General features: G+C 35.9%; 1 protein-coding gene across 5 annotated transcripts in view; it reads left to right on the top strand.

Moving 5' to 3' along the window:
• STK39 (serine/threonine kinase 39) overlaps positions 1–23,585 on the top strand; it is an 80,665-nt gene extending 57,080 nt beyond the window's left edge. For all 5 annotated transcript variants that reach the window (XM_064717891.1, XM_064717894.1, XM_064717893.1 and 2 more), the window contains 4 exons: positions 3,996–4,048; positions 5,905–5,973; positions 17,940–18,004; positions 22,091–23,585. In XM_064717891.1, coding sequence (XP_064573961.1) covers positions 3,996–4,048; positions 5,905–5,973; positions 17,940–18,004; positions 22,091–22,165 — 262 coding nt within the window. In that variant the 3' untranslated portion in view covers positions 22,166–23,585. The remainder of the gene's footprint in view (positions 1–3,995; positions 4,049–5,904; positions 5,974–17,939; positions 18,005–22,090) is intronic.

A 23,585-nucleotide genomic window follows, 5' to 3' on the forward strand; every position in this document is an offset into this window, starting at 1 on the left:
TCATAATAAAGTTTCTACAGTTTTGGTTAAAGATGAGCTTATTTCTGTTTCTAGAAAAGAACACATTCTGCATTCTGCTGTTGTCTCTTCCAGTCCTGAGTCAGCTGTGGTGGTTCCCGTTCTGTCAGTGCCTGCATTCTTGGACGCTTAGCTCCCTACATCAGGCTTTGGAAACCGCATGTGATGATTGTGTAGCTGATGTCTGAAAATTAGGCAAGCAGTGAAGAGACAAAATGTGGGTGTTCTTACACACCTGCACACACACACTTCTTTTGGTTTACCTTGTCTGAGAAATCTTTTTCTTACTTTGGGAAGGAAGAATATGCAGTTATTTAGCTATGGTAGGATACATCTCATCCAGGAATACAGACTCTCCCTGAGGGCTGTATGGAAGATGCTGAAGCTTGTGTGTTTTTGATAACTCTGCATAAGAAATGATGGATAAATTTGTGAGGGTAAAAAATATGGCTAAATTGAAAGAAAATCGACTGCTTGATACATAATCAAAGTATTCTAGGATGTTTTAGTCCTAAAATTTAATTCCAAGACATCTCATTTTCCTGAATCGCACTTACGTGATAGACATTCTGCTTTTAAGGACAAAAGAAATAATGACATTTAATGTCTCTAATTTTCATGTGATGTGTATCATTACACAAACAGTTTTCTATTTTAATTCAACAACACACATCTTTTGTCGATCATGTGGAGCAGAGATAATTGACTGTAGCAGGAATCATGCTATCATTAGGTAATTATTTGAAGGCTTCTTTAAATGCAAATGCCTGAAATCTCTCTAGTGTCTTAGGATTTTGTCAGTAGAACCATGCCAATCTGAATAGTTGCATAATTTGTTTATTCTCTTATCCTGATTTTGGTCAATATTAGCATTGTTTTACAAATAACTTCCTTCAAAGCAGAATATCCTTTTTATATCCTAATGACAGGATTGCCAAAATGTGTAGGTGAAGGGGCTAAGTGGGTGGCCTTTGCACTTTTTCAACTTCGTTGAGGAAGCATTATTCCCTTGAAATCAGATTTAGCAATCTTGGTGTGCGCATCAGGTGGTTCTGATGAAAACAAAAAAACAATGCAGAGTTGCAGAACATGCTTTCACCAAGTGGGAAGTTTTAGATTCTGCAATTACTTTGCTGGTAAGATGGCTGCCAAATGTCTTAGCATGGCATGCTTTGGTGTCACCCTTATTCAAAACATTTGCAATTCTTCCTGTTGGAGGTGAGTGCATAATGCAAATCAACTTGAATTGAATAGAAATGCACAAAGTACTTAAAATTTACTACTCTTTAAAAAGAGATGAGGGATGGGCTTGTTTTGCGCATGATACTCAAGGTATATTCGTCTGTAATGGCACAGAGCTAGGAGCACATAAGAGGTATTATAAGAGATGGTATAAAGGTCTGAGTCGGCATTTTAAAACAGAAATAACTTTTTCACAAATGCATCTGAGAAAATAGGAACCATTAAGAAATGATGAAGAAGATAAAATTATTAATCACAGAGATACTAAGTGCCTTTTTTCCAATCCTATTTCTATATAGCAGAAATCAAGTCTGTATGCTGCTGCATGATAAGAGTGTAATGGATGTAAGAAAAAAAAGGAACAAATGAAATGCGTCTTGGAAACCCTGCCTACAAATAAATCAACAAATCCAACAGTTTTCACCAAGAGGGGAGCTAGCAAACTAATTTGCAGTTACAGTGACATTAACTAGAACCAGAGAAGTGTCTAAAGGCTAGAAAAGAGCATGAGGTGCTTTTAGGGGAGAACTCAAGTGCATCTGCTATTTGGTGGATTATATATTGGAATACGTAATTTATGGAAATCAATAAATGTCTGCCAGGTAATGGAACAATAAGCAAAAGCACTTACAGGCTTCTAGCAAATTAATCTTGCCAAACTTTCATTGTTTTTCTTTCCTGAATAGCTGAATACCATTATAAAGAAAGCAGCAGTGTCCTAAGTTCAAAATAGTTCAGAGTGTAATAATTCTCAATAGCAAAGTTGGATTGCTGAGTATGTATCAACCTTTAAGGAATTTTCGCCTTGACGAAAATAAACTGATTTGACTCCTTAACTTTTTATCTGGGATATTTTGGAACTTGCAGACAATCTAACATAGACCCCATGTGCGTCATGCATGAGGAAAGAGTGTCACAGGAGCAGCTCTTCTTTCAAACAGCTGTGAAAAGCTGGTAATTTTAATAAGAGTTCATAATTACTTGGTGCCTTTTTGTATGGTAGGTATTCTGCTTATGGGAGGTCTGTGGAAAGATATAATTGGAGAACCTAATGGATTAGGCTTCTTGGTCATAGAATCAAAATGGTTTGGCTTAGAAGAGACCTTAAAGGTCATCTTGTTTACCTCTATAAAGGTGTGAAAGTTTTTATTCACTTGATTTGTTTCTTCTGAAGTGTATGCAGGAAATGAGTATTTGAGTTACATCAGACATTCAGTCAGAACATTTCTTATTCAAGAATAATGCTAAATTTTTTGCATTTTCCTTTTCTTTGGAAAACAGTTTTTGTCAAAAGGAATCCTGGAGATAGGTCTTTAAGTTGATGGTTTTTATGTTTTTTGTTCTTGTTGTTGTTTGTTTTAACAGAAAGCCATTCATGTTTTTCTAGGAGAGAGAAAAAGAAGCTGATAATGAAGCTGGCTAGCTTCATTATCTCCAGCTTTGTGTTAGTGATCTTAAACTTCTATAGCTCTTTATTTAGAGTAGAGTTTTGGGAACCTCAAACTCCTTCACCTTTGAAGCATTTAGTAGATTCAGTAAATGAGTACTTTTCATTTTAAGCACTGCATGTGGCATACTCATTTTTCAGGGTTTGCTCTCTTACTGTTGTGTGTGCTGCCAATCATTCTGGGTTTTGTGTTTCTGCATGTTGCTGGTTTTGCTCTGTAATATTCCTAGAAGTATTTAGCAAGCAGTAATAGATGTAAGTCACAGCTGAATATGCCTGCCTATTGGATTTAGTTTTCCCACAGCAAGACTTCATGGCCTGGTATGCTGAAATCAGAGCTTGCATACCGTTTCCTTGCTGAGGAGAAGAATAATGAACTGCAAAACACATTCTGTTGCCATTAGCATTTCAAGTGGATTGAGCTATTCATTAGAAAAAGAGCGGGCTACAGCAATTAGGTTCCTCCCTGTGCTCAGCTGACTTGTCATTTCCAAAAATGTGATGGACGTCTGTTTTGCAGAGGCTTATGTTTTGTTGATGGAAGAAATTATTAACTAAACCTGAGGCTGTAAACATGCATGGAATGGGGGGCAGTATAAGGCTGTAAAGGAATTCTATAACATTGCTATTAACTCCTTTAAGACTGTATTACACACTGAACTGGTTAGAACACTCTTTGAGGCAAGCAGGAAGACAAAAAACCTTGGGATTTAACATTTTACTGCTCATTTTATATGTAGGTGGAACCTCATTGCTGAGACAAGGATGGTCAGTGAAAGAATTTACTCGTTTGCAGTAAAGAATTTACCCTTTTATAAACACTGCATCACCGCTACTTTTCAGCATTTAACATTTGCTGGATACTTTGTCTCTTAAACATCTTTGTATAAATGTGACCTCAAATAGGGGAAGCTTTAAGTCCAAGTGAATCTTCTGTTGTCCTTGGAGGATAACGTATCCGACTCAAACTGTGTTGAACTATTAGAGTCAATATGGCAGAATGTCTTTTGAAGATGAAAAGGAAAATATTTATCAGAGGACTTTATTTTATCCTATATGGTACTGAATGCGTTTTCACCTTAAGTGTATTTTTCTGCTAGTTTTCCCAAAATGCTGTCATGAAAATGCAGTGGAGTCTTTCCAGTCTGGGTGCTTTGGGAGAGCAGTATTTTCAAGGAAACACACAAAATGTGGTTGTCACAATGCCAGAGACATTCTTTGGGTGTAGGAACTGAATAGTTGTTCTGTTCTTCATAACATTTTAATGTATGCACTGACTGTTTTTCAGGAACTCCAGGAAAGAACTTAATGACATACGGTTTGAGTTTACTCCAGGCAGAGGTAAGGCTCCTGCAACTGAATTATTCTCTTACTGCTTAAAAAGGCATTGCAGAAATGGATTACTGCTTATGCTTCATGCAGACTGCCTCTCTGGAATGTTTCCTACTGTGCAGAGCTTTATATGGAACCTCAGTGGAGTAAAAATTGCAAATGTATGTAAATTCTAGTGGCAAGGTTGCATAATATATATATTAGAAAACTTTATTCACAGTATACTTTTATCAATTTCATGTCTTATTGAAATGATCTATATGGTATATAAGATCTTGCCTAGCAATATTTCCATTTTCACATTTGAAAAACATCATAAGAAATAGAATATAGTAGCCATAAAAGTGTATGTGGTGATGGCAGTAATATTTAAGTTTCTTTCCCTTTTATAATAAAATACGGTCTATTAAAGAGTATAAAGTGCACACCATTTTTCTAATGCTGTCTTCAGCTGAAATTTTAGCTGTATCTCTAGCTTTGGTATTATCACCAGAAAGAAATTCTGGTATTGGAACTTTAAACTCTGCTTCATACTTATAGAACTGTAGGCTTTCCAGTGCTAAGAGCTGTAAGCACTTGTACTTTGCCTTTCTTTGAAAAAATCAAGTTGTACTGGGATGAAATGCACAGAAGGCTAATATTTTGAGTAAGAAGGTATCATCCTTGTTAAGCTGCAACCCTTTGAACTATGAACCTACTTTATATTCCTTAGAAGTCAGTATTCACTTTATTTAGAGAAGCCTTCAAAGAGCTTTCACCTAAAATTAAATCCAGGTTAGAAGAAGTGTCTCTTTCACAGTGAATCATAGTATCTTTCATGTGCAGTAGTTCTATGCATGGATTTATTCTGTGTTGTCTACCTGCTTTTCTTGTTGATTTTGGCAATGAGTAAAAACAAAAAAGGCCTGTTACTTAATTGGGCACAGAACATCTCGGTTTGCCAGAAGAATTGCTTGGGAAGCAGTTCCTTAAGCCATTTGAGAACTTCTGCTTGGTCAAAAATAAGAGGATAGACGAGGACTGTTCCTGTAGTCAGTCACTGAGGCAGCCAGAAGGCAGCCGTGCTTCTCATCTCCAGAAACTGCAGGTGGCTCAGCTGCCTTGCTTTTCACCTGTGTGTGTTTCTTGAGGAAATGATAAAACTTTAACTGCCTCAAAGCATGAGCTCCATTAGGGTGTTTGGTGCTGGGGCCAGATTAAAGTTGAAATTTAGCTGGAATTTAGGCTTGTTCCTGCTGTTCCTGCCTCCTTACATCTCAGCCTTCTAAGGTCTTTATCCAGGGCAAGTACTGGTCACAGGGGCTTAGGAATTCACCCACTTGGGTACAGCAGTTAATAGGAAATCCATCCAAAGCTTTGATTTTCCGGATTCACCATACTTAAAATCACCATACTTAAAAGCTATTTAAAACCGAGATCTCAAAATAATGACTATTCATGTAAGTCCTTTATGCCACTTGCAACAAACAAGCGAGCCTACTCAATCATGTCTCTGTCTAGATATGCAGAACAGTGGAGGGCATAAAGAAAACCACACTAAAGCATAGTTTATTTTCTTGGTTGTGAAGATACTGAACTTGCAAAATGTGTATGATGATGTAGTTAGATAAGAGAGAAGTGCTGGTGGCCAGGAGAGGTCTGGAGGGTGTTTGCAATTAATCAAGTCATTACCTTATGTGATTTGCTGTGAAGAGGCTGATAAGATAATTATCTTTTTTTCCTCCTAATTAAAGATAATTTTGAATTCAATCCTGCCTCCCTGGGTGTTTTGGAACTAAAATATATTTGTTGAAGTGCATTGGATGACTGATACTTTTTGTTGTTTTTCTGGACTCTCACACTTATTCCTTTCACCTTTTGGACAGACACAGCAGATGGCGTTTCTCAGGAGCTGTTCTCTGCAGGCCTGGTTGATGGCCATGATGTAGTTATAGGTAAATTACATTTTTGTTTGCAATTATGCTCTTGTGACAAGTTCATGTTAAATGGATGTGAAAAAATGTTTTCTCTGATGCTGGTTTTCAGAAAATCTTTTTTGTCCTAATTTTGCTTTCATGTATGCATAGTTCAATCAACAAAGCAATTTTGATACCAGTCCAAGAATTGCTTTTGGAAGTCAGATCTCTTCAGTGGTTTGAGAGGGGGTGATATAATATATTTCTCCTGAAGGATTATTGATAAGTCTATGGTTGAGCATTTTTGTGATAACTTCATTTTTTTGTGTAACAATAAAATGATTTGTCAGTAGGCTATTGCAGAGTGTGCTTTGACAACCCTGAAGTTAGTCTTCTGTTGGGTTCATAGAAGGAGGAGCAAGACAGTGTTCAGGACCTATGGAAATTGCATCTAGTGGTGTTATTTCTGTGGTAAAAAAGAAAAGGCAATCAGAAATGTTTTCTGGTGGCTGAAAGATGCTTCTCTATTTTTCTATTCTGGGCTTAGTAATGTTTTAATTTTTTTTCTTGAAATTCAGTGCTTCATAAAGATGATTAATTTGGAAGTGGTTATTTCTCTGCATCTTCTTTCTTTCTTCTAGATGCTCAAGACCAGCAGATGTATAGTCACCAAAATCAGAGGGGGATAGTATATGCTAGATAAGGGAGAACTCAATTGAGGAATACAACCAAGTCAATTTTTGTGTTGTGTTCAGAAACAAATTCTTATCAGTAGGTTAAGATTTCCTTACCAAACTCCTCAGTGGTATGGAGAGAGTTTCACAGCTCCAGAAGTTCATTACTTGCCTGGAAGATTATCTAAAATACATTCTCACTGCATTTGTAGGTAAACTCCTTCTGAGAGAAGCAAAAAAAGTACTTTTTGCTTTTTGATGATCAGAATACAGATTAATTCTAGCTGATCTAAGAAATAAAATTCTTGTCTGATCTTTTACCTTTATTTCTAAAGAAAAAGTATTTTAGAGAGGCTTGCAGATGATACAAGCTGTAGGCACTCTTAAAGCCACTTCTACTGCATGGTTATTTTAAGGATTCAGGAAGAGGAGTTGCTTGGCCTTGGTTTGTTGTCATTTAAACATCCAGTATGAAAAATGTCATTACCATACTGCTGATAATATTTCTGGCAGAATTTTCATTTAGAAAAAAAGACGGTTTTTTCCTGGATAACAAAAGAATTGTTATTTGACTGCCTGAACCGTCAGGTTGCACTCTGAGTCACAACTGGTGATGCTGCAGTGCAAGTCCTGCTGGGACCCAGTGAGAAATCTTTTCCCTTCTGCATTTTCCCTTTGCTGCAAAATTCTATTTCAATGCAAAGTGCCAGTACTTCTGTGAAAATGGCAGCATGAATGGGATTTGTTATCATTTTGCAGGGGGCATGATGGGGGAAAGGCAAATGAAAATACATGTCCCTCATGTGATAAATTCCTATCCCACAGTGATAGCATTTTGGTCCTTGAAGAAGCACAAATATTTAAACAAGATTTTTCCATATCAGGCTTGGTTAGAGACACTGTCTAGTAATAAAAGTTTACTTCCTTACTTTGTCCCTGTTTTGAATTGCATCACACTTTGATTTTTAGGATTATGATTGTTCCTTTTGTACTTTCATGTTTTATCTTTTACTGTGGTACTAAAAAAATCTAAGGAAATAAAATTTCTTGTATGTAATGAAATGAATCAACTTGTATTTAATTTCAGTAATTTATTTTTAGTTTATATTAATCTTTATTTAGTTTATATGGTAGGATTTTTATGATGTAACTTACCTCAAGCTCCACAGGCACAAACTCTTGAGTAAATTTGTGTTATAATCTTGTATCTGCTTCACCTGTGAAGCTTTCAAATATGTTTGGACATTGTTACCTTCCTAGAAAATTACTTCAGATTTCATGTTTTATTGAAGGAAGATTTCTGCAAAATGTGATTTTGCTTTTAATTAAGTAAAAAATTAAATTTGCACTTTGTTAGAATATTTCACTGTAACAGTGCAATCTTAAGAAGTGTTTCAGTTTGAAGCCAGAGGTCATATAAGAGAGCAGATGGTGTTTAAAATGTAAATCTGCTTACAAAACTAATTTTCTGTGTAAAATTATGTTAGCGCCTTGTTCAATCAAAATTTTAAAATCTTCCTATATAGGAAGAAGGGAATAGTATAGAAGAGCTTGGTTAACCTTCTTCACCAGAAGAACTGGTTCCATTAGTTTCCAGATTGAAAGCAGGTGATAAATTGCCTTTCATTTTTTAGCTGAAGCAGGCAGAAATTCAGCCACTGTAACCTGAATGAAAACAAGGTTCTGAGATAGTCTCATGAAAGTTGTTTTTGTAGATTCTTTTCATGGATGTCAAAACATGTAGAGACGTGGACAAAAGAGGAAGGTGAAAATACACGTTTTTATGTTGAACTCAACTATTTGTTTGCATAATGGCTGATCTTCTGAAAGGACATTTAAAATAGGAGTCAGCAAATGCTGTTGTGGAAGTAGGCCATGGCATGTGTGAGCTGAAGTTGTTAATGTATAGAATTTAAAAGCTGACACCTCAAGTTCTATAGAATTTGCTTCTAAGCATCAACAAGCTTCACCTTTTGAATCTTGCTGGATTTGCTTCACTTAACACAGGCTTGTCAGGAAGATTTCCTTTCTGATGTACTGAAGTTCAGCTACCGGTTCCGCAGAAAAGGAGAAATCCCAGCTTGATGTTTGGGTTTGGCTCTGATTGGCTGCTTCCTTTTCTTTTATCATTGTTTCACACGAGGTTCCTAGACCATGGGAATTAGCAGAGAGATTTGTTTAAAGGCAGACTAGAGTTTGTGTTTTTGCAGAGGGGTATGAGCCTTGGAGCCTGTGGTATCTTGCTGATGAGGTATTTTTATGCAGAAATATCTATGTTAGATCTCTTGTATTTTCAAAATTTCTTTTGAGATAGTGTCTCTGTATGCAATGCATGTATATTAGCTGGTAAATGTTCATCAGGTAATGCTTCTTTATATTTTTGATACCATAAGGAAAACTCAAATCATATCAACAGTCGATTCTCTTGAAAATCACGTAGTTGCAGTCCTACTCCACTGGTATATAAAATGTGCATATAATTACGATGAAGTCTTAGACTACAGTTAATTTGCTGGAGTCCTTGTTTAAATTTCAGAACCTGAAGGTGTATTTACAATTACTAAATTGCAGTATATACATAACTTTTTCATCAATATCTTGAATATTTTCTTAGGTGCACAAATACAATAGATGCCATAATAGTTTGATACAATTACTTTGTAAGTAAACAGAACTTAAATTAGCATCTAGATTTATAAAGCAAGCCCAGCATGGCTGTGGATACAGTAATGACCATGAGTGTACAGAACATGTATCTGACCAAATCCAGAATAGCATTATTTCAAAGGACTGCTAAACAGTAAGTAACATATGTAACACAGTGTAGCAATAATATATAGTTACCAATTACTCATAGTAATAAAGCATTTGAAATTGAAACAGCTGACTGTCTTACAGTGTAATGTCTGCTGATGCTGAAGGTACTGTCATACTAAAATAGAATGATGAAAAAGCACCAGCCCAGTTTGTTGGTGCAGTTAGCTTATGGTGGCACTGATAATCCACGTTCTAGAAAAGCCATGGACTTACACAATAAATATCATTTTGCTCTCTGAAGTTTTGCTCTGGATTTGCATATACCTCATTTTACTTTGTATTTTTAGAGTCATCATCTTTGAAATGGAATGATTTTTGTTTAACAAATTCCATCTCATCTTACTGCAGTTAGGAACTGGGATAGAGTTGCACAAGTGGAAGATATACAGTATACATTTTTGTCTCAAAGAGCAGTATGGGTGGCTAACTGGAACAGCACTACCATTTGAAGGCACCTTAGGTTTGTCATTTAATATCAGTAATATTTTGAAGTGCACCAATTTTTGAGTATTTAGGAAATTTTTTAGAAGTTTTGTTTGTTTTACTTGTGGTTCAAACTGAGTTAAATAACTGAATTTTAAATTAAATGTATCACAGTTTTATTTATTCCAAAGCTCGCTTTACCCATAAACTTTCTAATGAGACAATGCCTTTATAGATTCTTACAAATTAATTTCAACTAAATTAGAGGGACTAAATACTTTGTGTTGACTTTAATATATTATCCAGAAAGAAAACATATAGATTTAATGAAAACTTGACTGTATTTTCAGGCATTTTGTAAAAACCTATGTGCCTTCAAAATGTGTACATAACTCAGTATCTCTTTAGCAAGATATGCAAATACATTACAAGTGGAAGAATATCTCTGAAATCCCTGGGGGCTTTAACAAGGACTTAAATATTTCAACACATCTGGCTCATTTAGAGCTAATGCACTGAAGGGTGACTCATAATGATGAGACTGCCAGGAGTTCTGGAAGCTTGAGGTGCACCTGCAGCTAATGAATTTTTGTGTCTAATTGCACCTAAGTTATTTTAGACCTTCTGTGTTGGATATAGAAGGTGCACTGGAGGAAATGTATTGTGTGAAGCTGGCAGGTTTCACAGAAGTTCCACTGTGATGAAATTGCAGTGTGGTAAAAATGTAAAGGTTCAAGGTGCAAAAAACCTTGTGTTAGGTGAATAATCACTGTTGCTGTGGTTTATAGCAGAACTATAAATATGTGATATAGACATTCTCCAAGTGTGCAAATTATTCTTCACACATACATATGTGTGTTCATGTGTCATCGTGAATGTGCCTGTCTTACAGCCATGATAAAGTAACTAATAATCATTAGTTATTTTAAAGAAAAAAGAAGGTAGAATTGACAACTGCTTTCAAAGAAAGTGTTCCTTTTTTTCAACCTGCAGTCTGCTGTTTCCTGCTTAAATGTGCAAATGAGGAATTAATCCATGTGGTTATTAGTGGGATTAGTTTGAGTTTTGCCTGATACAATAAGTGATAAACTCTCTGCTCCTCATACATTTGAATCAAAGTTTCAATGACTTTGCTTTCTAGTTAAGAAGAAAACAAAACAAAAACAATTGTGAATTTGAATCAGAAATTGCAAAAGCAGCAATGTATGTAATGTTCCTGTTTTCAATAGTAATTTACTTGCTATTCTTTATTTCCTTGGCATTCACTTCTCTGCCAGGGGCTAGTATGTCAAAATAAGGATTTATTGAGGTTCTTCAAACTAGATGTATTCTATTTCAGAACCTAACTCCAGCACATCAGGGAGTCTTTTCTAAATATATTCTTCTTGTTTCAAGTTTCAGATACAAGGTATTGAAGTAGCCTGGCTGCTATTTCATCTTCTTAATGGTTTTGTCAGAACATTATCTATAATTCATAGCTGAACTTGGGACAGGAGGACTTGTGAAGACCTGATAGGGAAAGGAGATTGCAAAGTAATAATATGCATAGCAGAATATGACCTGCCTTATTTCTGCATAGACCTATATTTCAGATCTAATCCAGTGTGATGAAGATACTTGTTAGAGCTGTCTTCACTATCTTGATGGTTACCAAACTGTTGCCAAAACCTGCATCTGAAAACTAGCACTTGATTTCTACATTCAGTCATAGGGAAATTATTTTTCAACCTAGTACTCTCATTCTTTTGTATAGCGAATTTAAGAGAACAATTAACTGTAATATCTCAGGCTTGTTAAATAGCCCTAATAGCAGTGCTGGGCAGCAGGTGTAAATTTTTATTATAAATGTTCATTTGAGAATAGACTGAGGTCTAGAATGCTCAGGATCCTCAAAATGAAGGGGAAGTGATGAAATATGTATATACTCAGCCCTCACCTTCCTAAATAATCTACTCCATTAGGCACATGAAGAATCAAGGTCTGAAATACATAAGTATTTAATTACCCAAATATATTCCATTTATCCTTTTAGAAAGGAAAGTAGAATATCCTTTTACTTTGTTTACTTATCCTTTTAGTTTGTTTTAAATTTGCAGTGGTTATCCTAAGCATTTTTCACATCCTCTGGGGGAAGAAAAATCAATTTGAAATATCAACTCTCATTTTTTTATAAGTTTCTGGGAAAAGCTACAATTTTCCAGTTCTACAATTAATATTTTAAACTATCAATAAAACCAATTGTCACAGTTGTGCTATTTTTCTTTTTTTTTCCTCTTCTCACAGACTATGATATAAAATGTTTCTTTGGAATCAGATAGCCATACTAAGTAATTGAGAATTCAGGAGCTTAAGAATGTTATTGGAATTGATATAGGTAGATTTCTAGCACTGACTTATGTCACTTTCTATTTGGATGCAGTACTCCTGTTTTATACAATATACTGCTTCTGTTGATGTCAATTTTTCCATCAGTTACCTAAAGAAAAATTACAACTTGTGTATTACTTGACCAAACATCAGTTTTCTATATTTTGCCTGTGACCCGTGAATATCAACACTCCATGTTAATTGATCTTAATTCACTTACTATGAAGACATTTGAGGTCTGCTATTATTTTGTACATGTGTTGAGATATATTTTTTCAGTTTGAGCAAGGGTAAATATTGAAAGTCTTTATTTGTGGGTAGAAGTCAATCAGGAATATCCCCCCGATGTCTCTGCCATTCATTTGAATAACCTAGGCTAATTGGCTAGTTGTTAAAGCTTTGGTCCCAACCAAGTCTCTATTTTATTTTTTTTTCCTTTTTTTTTCCTTTGGAACAAGATAGCCTGGTGCCAAAGGCTGTTTACTATCCCTAATGTCTATGCTGTTTACTATCCTTAATGTCTAAAATTACATGAGCCAGCCTAAACCTAGGATGTCTGTATGGAGTAAGCAATTAATACAGTATTGGGGCTCAGAACTCATATGAACCACAGATCTCAAGTGGAGTTAATTATTGTTTTAAATTGTGAAAAGTGCAGGTAGAAATTGTTCACTAGGATCCCTGTTCACTGGGATGCTGTAGGAGACCATTTTCAGTCTCGGTGTTCCTTTCAAAGCAGAAGTGCTTTGGCCTTCTCTTGTCCTGTACCTGCCCTCTTTGAGCTGTGTTTTCTGGTGGTGAGGCTGCAAATCGAGCTGTAAGAAATTATCGTAGTATCAAAAGTTGAAATGGGGATCATTTCCACTGTCTTTTATCTATATCTACTGATTCAGCAACACACTTTGAGAATTCAGACAAATTTGTGAGCTTTAATCTCTCTTTGATAAATTCCTAATGACACACTCTTCATAAATAATACATTTCTAAATGTTTTTAATGCTTCTGCCATATCAGTGTCCAATAGCTTTCTCAGAAGAGAAGCCAAGTTTGCTGTTGATCTTTCTGTTTTCTTTTATTTCTTACTTACAAGAATCATGTCTAGGTCCTTGCAGTCCTTTAGCAATAAACACTTGCTGGTTAGCTGCCGCAGATCTTCAAATGCTTTAACATTTCCCTTGCTACTGAGCAACTGAAGGGATTTTTTCACAGCATCCTGAATGGTTGAACTAATGGAATCACATTACACTTAAGTGACCTTTTTGATCTCTCTTTGAAGAGCCCTTTAATCTTTCAAGGCAGACAGTTGGTGAGCTGGCAGATAGTAACAAGATAGAGATCTGGAGGAATTGTTACCAAAAGCTCAAAACACTGTTTGTTTTCATTGTTTGTATAATATACTATAATACCGTACTATCTAGGTTTTAAAACTTAGTTTTGGCTTTTTTTCTGAACTTGCAAATGCATGAAAACCACTGTAGTATGAAATATGAGTGCATAGATTGCAATGAACATCTTGCAATATGGGAAATGGCTTCAAGAGCGTGCATAATAAATTCAGCCCTTTGGAGGAAAAGGGCTACCAGCAGCTGAGTTTTAGGAGTGATAATTCCACTTAAAAATATTCCCTGCTACTCCAGCACCCTGTGTCCTAAGACCTATACAGGAGAACACAGCATTAATCCTCAAACCAGCAGACTCCCAAGGCAGTTAATTATGGTGAGCTCCATTATCAGATGAAAATGGTAAAATAACTGCCTACTGTTGGGGAAGAGGTAATATTTGAAACAATCAGCAGGAAAGCCAATAAATCTGTGGAGGTTTGAGCTTGTCTCCTCTAACAGCCGTACTGCTGATGAAGTAGGGAGCAGTTGAAGGTAGCTATTTTTTATAGACTGAGTTTTAGACTACAAAAATATTTCACTTTAACTTATTAAAAATATTTTTCATTTTCTCCAAGGTTATAATTTTTCTCTTTTTTTGGTGACAGTAATTTTGTGCCTGAATAATACTTCCCTTTCCTCATATCTGTATTTCAGGATTACAATATGCACTAGCTTTGCAAACTGTTGAACCTAAGCATGAGTTCACGAGCTATTTCCGAGGTTACCCATCCATTCTTTGCAAAATGGGAAAGCAGATGAATCATTATTCTTTTGAGAGCACCCCAGAAATATCATCTCAAGCTTTAGATTCTGCTTGTGTCTGTGTTTATGCCAGATGGCTCTGGCTTAGTTGGCTGGGTGGGCATTGTACTGGAAATAGTTTAACTGTACTTCATATAGCTTTATTTACTGTCTCATTAATTTTAACTTTTCCAGAAGTTTCCCCTCTTCAGAAGCCATTAGGGTTAAGTTTCATGCCGTGTTAAGAATTTTAAGTAACCAGAGAGTGAGCACTTTGTCACATCACAGGAGAAAAACAGCTGTTTGAGACTGCCCAGTTTGGTTATTATCTTGTATTTGTAAGATCTTGAAGGGGGCCTTTTTTTATTCTGTTACCTCATATAAATCACTCATTTAAAAATTGTAATTTATGTTGTTGGCCAAAATTGTAATATAGCAAAGAGTAAGTAATTTGTATTCTATACATGCAAAATCCTGTAGTTATATGGGGTTTTTAAATTTATTCCATCTGCAATTAACACCCTGTGTTCTGTATATTTATATGCTGGGTTTGACCTTTTCTCCTATTGCATGTTCTGCAAGTGCAGACTCTTATTTTGTCAGAGTGGCACAACCATTTGTCACTGAGCAAAACCTGCAAAAGAACCTGGAATGATTTGTGGTCTGTAGGTTGATTACATGTCCTTCAGAAGCCTTCTGAAGAAAGTGAACAGGACCTCATTTATTCTTGTAAACAACAAAAAGCCTCTTGTCCTAACTGCTGCTAATGTCTAAAGAGAGCTTTTGCTCCAAGGCGTGATTCGAAGTATGCTCTATTTACCTGAGGTTACTGCTGGCAAAGAGTTTTTCCATCACCACTTAATTTTTTCTTGTTCATGTTTCTTCTTCTGTGCATGGCCATAACATATTGAGAAAACACTGCAAAATAAGAGTATAGGATATCCAGGTCTTGTAGAAACAGTGAATTCCCAACAGGAGTTTAATTATCAATAAGTGCTGCTTGCAGGAGCTAATCTATGAATTTTGCAAGTACAGCCTCCAAGGCATGACTTCAGATTATTTCAAAGAAAAATGGCTTTGTCAATAGGAACTGCAGTATACTTAACTTAGAGATAAGGTGGAGAGAGACATGTGTTTTACAATGCTCTTCACTTTTCCAAATAATCTAAGTACCAGTGGAGAAAACAATTCCTGCCTCTCTAGAAAGTCCTAGTATGAAACTCCTTTTCACTTCAGGGAGAGTATTACTGTATTAAATTGATTTTGTTCACCAACTTGCAGCACAAGAATTGTTGGGACTGTGGGGTGGGGAGAGGTGGTGAGAATGGGATGGTTATTTTCCTCACTATGGTTTGCCGATGTGATTGAGTTCATTTAGAAGCTGAGCCTTTAGAAACTTTACTATCATTTGATGTATTTAAGCCAAATTAGAACTTTGCATGTGAACTGTACTAGGAGGGTTAGTGAGTCTTGGCCTTGTAAATAATTTTCCTGAATGAGAAGAGCCTAAATCCAGTAGCTGGAGGAGATTTTAATCTATAAAGCCTAATAGTTCCACTTAAAAATAATGAAGTTTTTATACTTGCCTGAAGTGACAATTAATTCTGTATAGGGTTGAACAGTAACAGCAACTGCTTGTAAGTAAAAGCATTCTTTTCTGTCACGAGTGTATGCCTGGCATGAATTTTTTTTAGTGTCTTTGCGGGAAATTTGCATACTTAGCGGTCCAAACTGTGTAGGTTCAGGAATAGTCCTAAATTTTCAGAAATATATTTACAGGAGTGGTAAGTCAGTTATATTTACTGCAAATTATATCTTTAATTGCATTTAAAGTTGGATGAGTATTCAGCTGTAGAGTATCTTGTTGTATTTATAATTCTGAGGATGTCTTCACTGTATGGGATCCCCAGACCTTCTGGAGAAATAACTGGAAGGGTCTGCAGGTATTCAGGAAGGACTTTCACCTGCTTGGATGGCTTCTACTGCCTGTGCTAGAGGCTCTGTTTCCACTGGAATTTACCAAACTGGGGATGCCATGGACACCTGCAGTCTATGGGTTATGTTTTTCTTAGGTGACCCCTTAGGTTACCACTTGAACCCAGATTTTTAAACAGTTTAGGTGCAGAGGGACACATCCAAAGCTATGTACATACTGAGGTCTTAGAAGGTTGGGCTTGCATTAAGGTGAAAATAGTAATGATTGTCTCATCCCTAAAGGTAATGAACCATATTTTACAGTTTCCTGAAATACTGACTTTAATATCCAAATTCAGACAGTTGCCTCTAATTTTTGTCCTTGTGGTCTAAATAAGGGCAAGACCTAGCAAAACAAAAACAAGGAGTTAGAAAAATGAAAAAGATACCAGCAGGGTGGTATGGTTTTGCTAGATAAGTATGTGCAAATACTTGGCTCTTAGTTGATGATAATTACATATCCTTTCACATATTGCAGAAAGAGTAGGCTTTTGGGAGGATTTGCATTCATGGTGGCTTGATTGACTGTGATTAATGACATTATTTTGGTTAAGTGATTTCTATTGCCTTTCTGTAAAGGCCAGAAAATGTAAAACACAGTACCAAAGTCAAAGGTGAAATGCTAGTTCTACTTGAAAATGCTGAATATGTATGATTAAAATTGAAAAGATCTCTCTGAAGGAAACTGCAGGTGTGACTATTCATAATGTAAACTTGTATCCTAATACTATGGACTCTTTTTAGGTCTGCTTTTCTCATTTTCAAGCATAGCCTGAAAATATGTGACATTTTGCCCTTAAATCCTCCTAATCTTCTATTTGACTACACATGTCCCACTCTAGCTATGGTCCATCAGAAAAACATAAATATAGCATATTTAATATGTAGAAGTCTCTGACTTGAGTTCATATTAAAAGTAAAAACAAGTGAATAAATAAAACTGTCCCATAGCCTTTTACTGAGCACTGCTTCTGCTTTCTTGAGGAATGATAGCCATCTAAAACACCACTCATTTCTGATACAGTGTTTAAGTAACAACAACAAAGTAATTAACATTAACTATTTACATATATTAAAAATCCAGTTTTTCTATTTTTACTTGGAAATTTTTAATGTCTTCCCCAATAAAGAATCAATCAGGAGTGGGGGTTAGGGTTTTTAAAGACTCAATACATCCCTGATGCCCCTTAGCCAACTGTATGCCAATTCACTAAAACACTTGCTGATCATGGGCTGCTGTTTGCAAAAGCACTAATAATACCTTTGGCAGTAAGTGCCTGAGGGCAGCTGGAAGCTTTGCTCCTGGGGGAATAGCCCAGCAGCACTGGGCTGTGCCACAGCAGGGCAACATGAAATGAAAGGCTGCCCTTCCTAAAGACATGCAATATGAATCATGCAGAAACATGCAACTGAATCAGTTCACATAGTCACAGTGACTCTGAAGGAAAGGAAGTAGGATTTATGGCAGCCCAATTGCCCTCTGAAACAGCAGCTAGAGAGGGATTAAATGATTCAAGTGGTAATTTAGAGACATGTATATGTGTAGAATTAAGTAGAAGATTCAACAAAAGCCTTGATGTGAAGTTGAATGCAATTTTCTGTAAATCATATTTTTGTCTTTTTACAGTTGCTGCTAACTTACAGAAGATAGTAGATGATCCAAAGGCCTTGAAAACATTGACTTTTAAGCTGGTAAGTAAAAGCATCAATGGAAGAAACAAACAAATTTTCAAAATATTCACATAAGAATCTGGGTTCTATCTCAGTTATGGATACTTTGTTGAACAGCTGTGTTGACGTAGAAAGTGACTGAAATTTTCATGTATTAGAGAAAAAGCTGAAACCCTGTTTTGATAGGACAGTGCCATAACTGCATGGGAAAGAGGTTCAGTCACATGAGTTCTGAGGCAGCCTGAGGTGTAGGTGAGAGCTGTGGTAAGAAAACCCCTGGGAAGAATTGCAGAAACAAGTAAAGCAGAGAAAACTGCAATAGCTAGGTTTGCACTCCTTCACCCCCACCTCCTTAGCTCTACCCTGGCTGAAGTGTCCTCTGCTGATGGACATATTGCTCCAATCCCATTTTTTCAAACACCTGCCCCCATTTTTTTTGCATACAGGTCACTTTCTCCACTGCTTACTTCTCCTTAGTTCTTGTCAACCTTCTTCCAGTTGACCATCCACACCTGCATGGTGGTCCTTCTCCCACTGTATTTTATTATTGTTTCTACTTTTCTACCTCTATCTTCTGTATGTATGTCATCAGACCCTGGGTTGGGGCTTGGGACTCCTTTCTGTGCTGCATTTTGTACACTGGACCATGAGTCCTTAATTTTGGTCAATATTGATTGTAGCATGATAGATTTAATTTAATATTAATAAATTTAAATTGCAAAAACTTGAGCCAGAATTGATGTGCTGTGTTTGTTTTTATTTATTGTTAAAATTAAGTTAAAAAATGTTTATACCTAAAGCTACTGACTTATTAGTTATGTAAATGCCAATTAGCTTTCAGCACCTTTTACTGGGAGTGACTCAGTCGCATGAGAGACTACACTGGATGTCTGTTAGATAAGCAGGTCTCCAGAATCACAGCTTTGTTTATAAAAGCAGCTGCTGTAGAGAGCCATTTTTAGACCTAATTGATGATGATGTATTAATTCAAGACTCTTCTTCCCATGTCATTCTTTATACAGATCTGAGGAGTTTTAGCTGACTCATTTGAGCTCACTTTTCCTCTTCAATCCAGTGAAATCCCCTGAACTTCCGCATTCCTTGTGAGAAGGGGTTGGGCTAGGGGAATAAAGACATGTAATTTAAATTAATTTCTTTCTCTGGCCTTTGCTATAAATACAGCTTAAAAGCTACTGCTTTAATTTTTGCAGCTGATCTATGCTCCTGCTGTCTAAACATCTGACTTGGCTTTATTGTGTAGTAAATGGCATCTCACCAAGAGCATTCAGGTAACAGATACTCCAGAGGCTCTGAGAAGCCAGGGTTTCTCATTCCCACACTTAAAATAGAGGCTTGTGATTCCAAAATGTAATATCCCATAGTATCCAGGTTATGTATGTTGAAAACAAATCCACTTGAAAAATTAGGTTGGGATATTTTTTCTATTTTTTTGATGATTCAGTTGGATTTATTGCTGAGGTTTATGTCACATAAAATTTCAGATTCCAGTGAGTGAATGCTGATATACCATACTCAGCATTAGTAGACAATCCAAAATCAATGTCTTTGTTCCTATTCAGTAGGTAAGTTCCACTGGATGGGTAGGAATTCTGGAGGTTAATTTTTAACCTTAGTTTCTTCCTCATACTCTTGACCTAAGTTTCCTGCACTAGTTCCTCTTTTCACAGAGAAAGACCATAACAAGAAGTATCCTAATTTATTTTTCTCCTTGGATTAATTCAACCTATCTTCTATTTCTGCTTATTTCTGTGTTGTATGGTGAAGTTGCTAAGTGAATTGTTGCCTATGAGAACTCTCATATCTTTGTATGCATTACTGGGTCTTTGTTACCTCATAGCAAGACCTCACTGAATTTGAGCACTTATATGCTACTTGATTAAAACAAATTTTGTTGGTCAATATTTAAAGGGGTTTAAAGGTCTAAATGTAGCTAATCCTATATCCATTCAGAAAATTCAATTGAAAAATACTTCTTAGTCTAGGATTAGTTGCTAGTATTTCTGGACAAGCAGTCTAGTTATTATCTCTCTGTTTACAAGTTGCTGTTACTGGTATTTTATTGGTAAATAATATTTCTATTCATACAGCAAGCTGTCCATCTTTGGGGTGAAAAAGGAAGAGTTTATGTCTTAACTATTTTTGTATTTAATTATTACTGAAATAGTAAGGAAAATTTTTAAGGTGAGGTGCCTGGATGGCAGGGGTTGGATTCCCTCTCCTGCATATTTTATAAACAATGTATCTTTGCTCTTGCAATGATGTAATTCTGCAGAACATATATAGTATTAACTATCCCCTAGCTGTCTTTGCTAACACAGAATGAAAACTTCCCTGTATGATCCAGCTGTCCACACTTTGGGAAGGAGGCTGCTTTAATACACAAATAATCTTGGAAACACTCAAGGAAAGACAAAATCATTGCACAGCATAATTTGCATTTTGTGCAAAGACTTTAGTTATGAAAAAGGGTGGAAAGAAACCCAATAATGAAAGAGTGTGTTCAGTCTCTACCAAGCACTTTTATTTTGCAATATCATATTTGTATTTATGCTAAGCACAAAATACAAGTTAATAGATTCCATGTGCATTAAATAGACATAAGATAATACTTATTGATAAGGAAGGCAAGGGAGTAGAAGTCTATTTTTAGGCTGATGGGGATTTTGAAGTTTATAATGAATTTAAGGCATTTGAATATCTATATTCATTAGATATGTTACTTAGCATGACTTTGAGGAGATTGATAGCTAGCTAGAGAGTAGAACAATGTTAGTAGTAGTAGCAGCATTTAAATTTTAGCATTAAATTTTAAGTGCAAAATTCAAACTCCATTTATTTGGTAAAATCCCAATCCAAGCACCATTCAGATATCTGAATAGTAACCAGGAGTGATGATCTCAGACCTTTAATTTGCTGCTTCTGTGGAATAAGAGATGTGAAATACTATCTGAAGAGAGAACTACTGTTCTCTGTGTCTGCTCAAAGTAAATTTGAAGGGCTAGCCTGATGTAATACTTCAACAAGTGTCAACACAGTTTTTATTTCTTGTCATGAAAATTCAATGGTTCGTGTCAGTGCACCTTCTATGCTCAATCTGAGAGCTCTTAACCCTACAGCACATGTTCACAAACCAGTTCTATTAAAGTGTTCAACTGCTACTAATGCAAAAAAGGATCAAAAGCTTTTTGATAGGGTGGACCAATTGTTCTGTTGGAGATATTTTGTGATATGCAAAAAAATCTGAAGGCATCTGTCATAAGTAAGTTAGCATTGCACTTTTAATCCAATTCTATTAATATTTTGACTTAACTACCATACAGATAAAAAAGTATAAACCCCTTTATTTAAAGTGCTACTTTTGTCCTACAGAAGCAACTGTGGTGTTTAAAAATCGGAACAGAAATACTCTGCCTCCAGCATATTTTTTCTAAAACAGACCTAAAGTAATTGTTTCGTTCTCAGCAAAGTGGTTTTATATTCTTACTGTTATATATGAAAAATGAACTGATTACTTGTGCCAATTTGTTTTGAGACAGGCTTTACTGAAGAATCTAAACTGTGCAGTTTTAACTACTGAATTGTACCGTCAGGAGGGAGCTGTCCTTTTGCAAATATTAGTATTTACTATATAACTAAAGACTGTTTCAGTTTCTTGTTTAAAAATTCATCTGGTTGGTGAACTAACTTGGTGGCTGGACTCATGAGACATTTGCTGTGTACCACCAGCACAGTGGTAAAAAGTGGATTCTATACATATGTATTAGATGCTCTTCATGAGGGAAAACTGTTTACTCCCATGAAAAAGCAAATTTGGCTCCAGTCTGGAAAGTTTGTTTTAAAGATTTTGGGTATTTCAGTGTCCATTTTCCAGTATTTTTTTCCATAATTTTTAATATTGACTACAAGAGTTTGCTAAAATTAAGGTTGCAATTGGTTGCATGCTGACTGAGGCCACATGAAGCAGTCTGAAAGCTTTCCTTCAATCAAGCTCTTTGCTGACTGGGCAATATGGGGAAACTTTATATCCTGGCTGTCAAATGCTCCTTTGCAGCATGATATACTAAACATTTCTGTTTGTACTTGCAGGCCTCTGGCTGTGATGGCACTGAGATTCCTGATGAAGTGAAACTGATTGGTTTTGCTCAGTTAAGTGTCAGCTGATGTCTGTCCCTTGACCCCAAGCCGAATTGTGAGATTGCAAAAAAGCCAGCTTAGATGCAAAGGAAAATTAATGCACCACACACTGAGTTCTGCTTCATTATCTAGCAATTCACAAAGTCAGAACAAGCAAAGCCCACAGCTACACCGCTGCTGTTAACGTTCAAAATGCTCCTCAATGTCTCTTAGAAGTTGATTTGGATTCCCCCAGAGTGAAAAGCCTGTGGAAATGCTCTCTCTCAGGTGGCTGTGTTTATTGGTTACAAAAGGAACTTTCTATCAAGCTTACTTCTTTCACAGACTTTGAGTGAAACTATTTTACCTGTACTTGTGGTTGATAATACTGCCTCTGTTCTGTTACATTTAGAAATTAACATACATATAAAAGTTTAGAAATATTAGCCAAACTTGAATTCTAGTTTAAAAAAATTACTGTGAATTTTATTTTTCATATATTTATGCGTTACACATACTAGTAATAAGAAAATTATTTGACTTGATTATGTGCTATTTGCAGTTAATCTCCCACTATTTAAAAAAGTTTCAGGTATGTCTTTGAAGTATTTAGTAACTTCTAGGGGTTTTTTGAAATCATTTGATCTGGCATTAGCAAGCTTTTGTTGGTTGTGTGTCAAAAAACCAGTCCACAAACTGATCCTCAAGGGAGTGGGAGGTGCCTTGCAGATATTAATGTTTTAAGAATGTGCCTGAGGCTGCTGATATAAATAATCTCCATTTTCTAGAAGTACCATACATATGGTACAATAAATATATATAGTTATCTGAGCGAGGAGGGGATCTACAGTAGCAAAGGTGTTAGAGTATTTTGACTATGCTTTATTGGGGAGTCGATGAACTAGAGCTACTCTGAACTGTTGCTAAGGTAGAACGCTTACTGTGTCCATCTCTGATCTGACTTACCCTTAATGATAAAAACCAGTTACATACAAGTGAATAAAAACTTGAAGAATGGAACTGAAGCTTTATTTGAAGTTCTGCTAAATACCAAGGTGGAATGAAAATAATAGGGTTTTGTGCAATGATCAAGTAAAACTCTGTTACAAAGAAAACACTTTGACCCAAGTAGCCCTCTGTTTAACCTGTGACATAGACGTTATGGAGCTAGGGAACCTTAGAAAGACTTCCACATTTGGAGATATGTTTCTCAGAGGTTACACTTTAAACTAGTTCCTATTTAATCCTAGATAAGTGGCAGCTCTTTAATGTACTGAAAATGGCAAATATATATTGTTAAGAGAAGTTATTTATAATGCCTTGTCATAATCGTTGAGGTGTTCTAGAACTATTTGCATACGACTCAATGTAATCCCATCCCATCCTACTGTTTACATGATGATTACTCCAAGATGACTGCAAAGATTAAAAAAATAAAATTAAAATAAAGATGTATTGCACAAACTGA

The sequence above is a fragment of the Zonotrichia leucophrys genome, chromosome 7 (genome assembly GCF_028769735.1).
Source record: "Zonotrichia leucophrys gambelii isolate GWCS_2022_RI chromosome 7, RI_Zleu_2.0, whole genome shotgun sequence".
Taxonomy (NCBI): Eukaryota; Metazoa; Chordata; class Aves; order Passeriformes; family Passerellidae; genus Zonotrichia; species Zonotrichia leucophrys.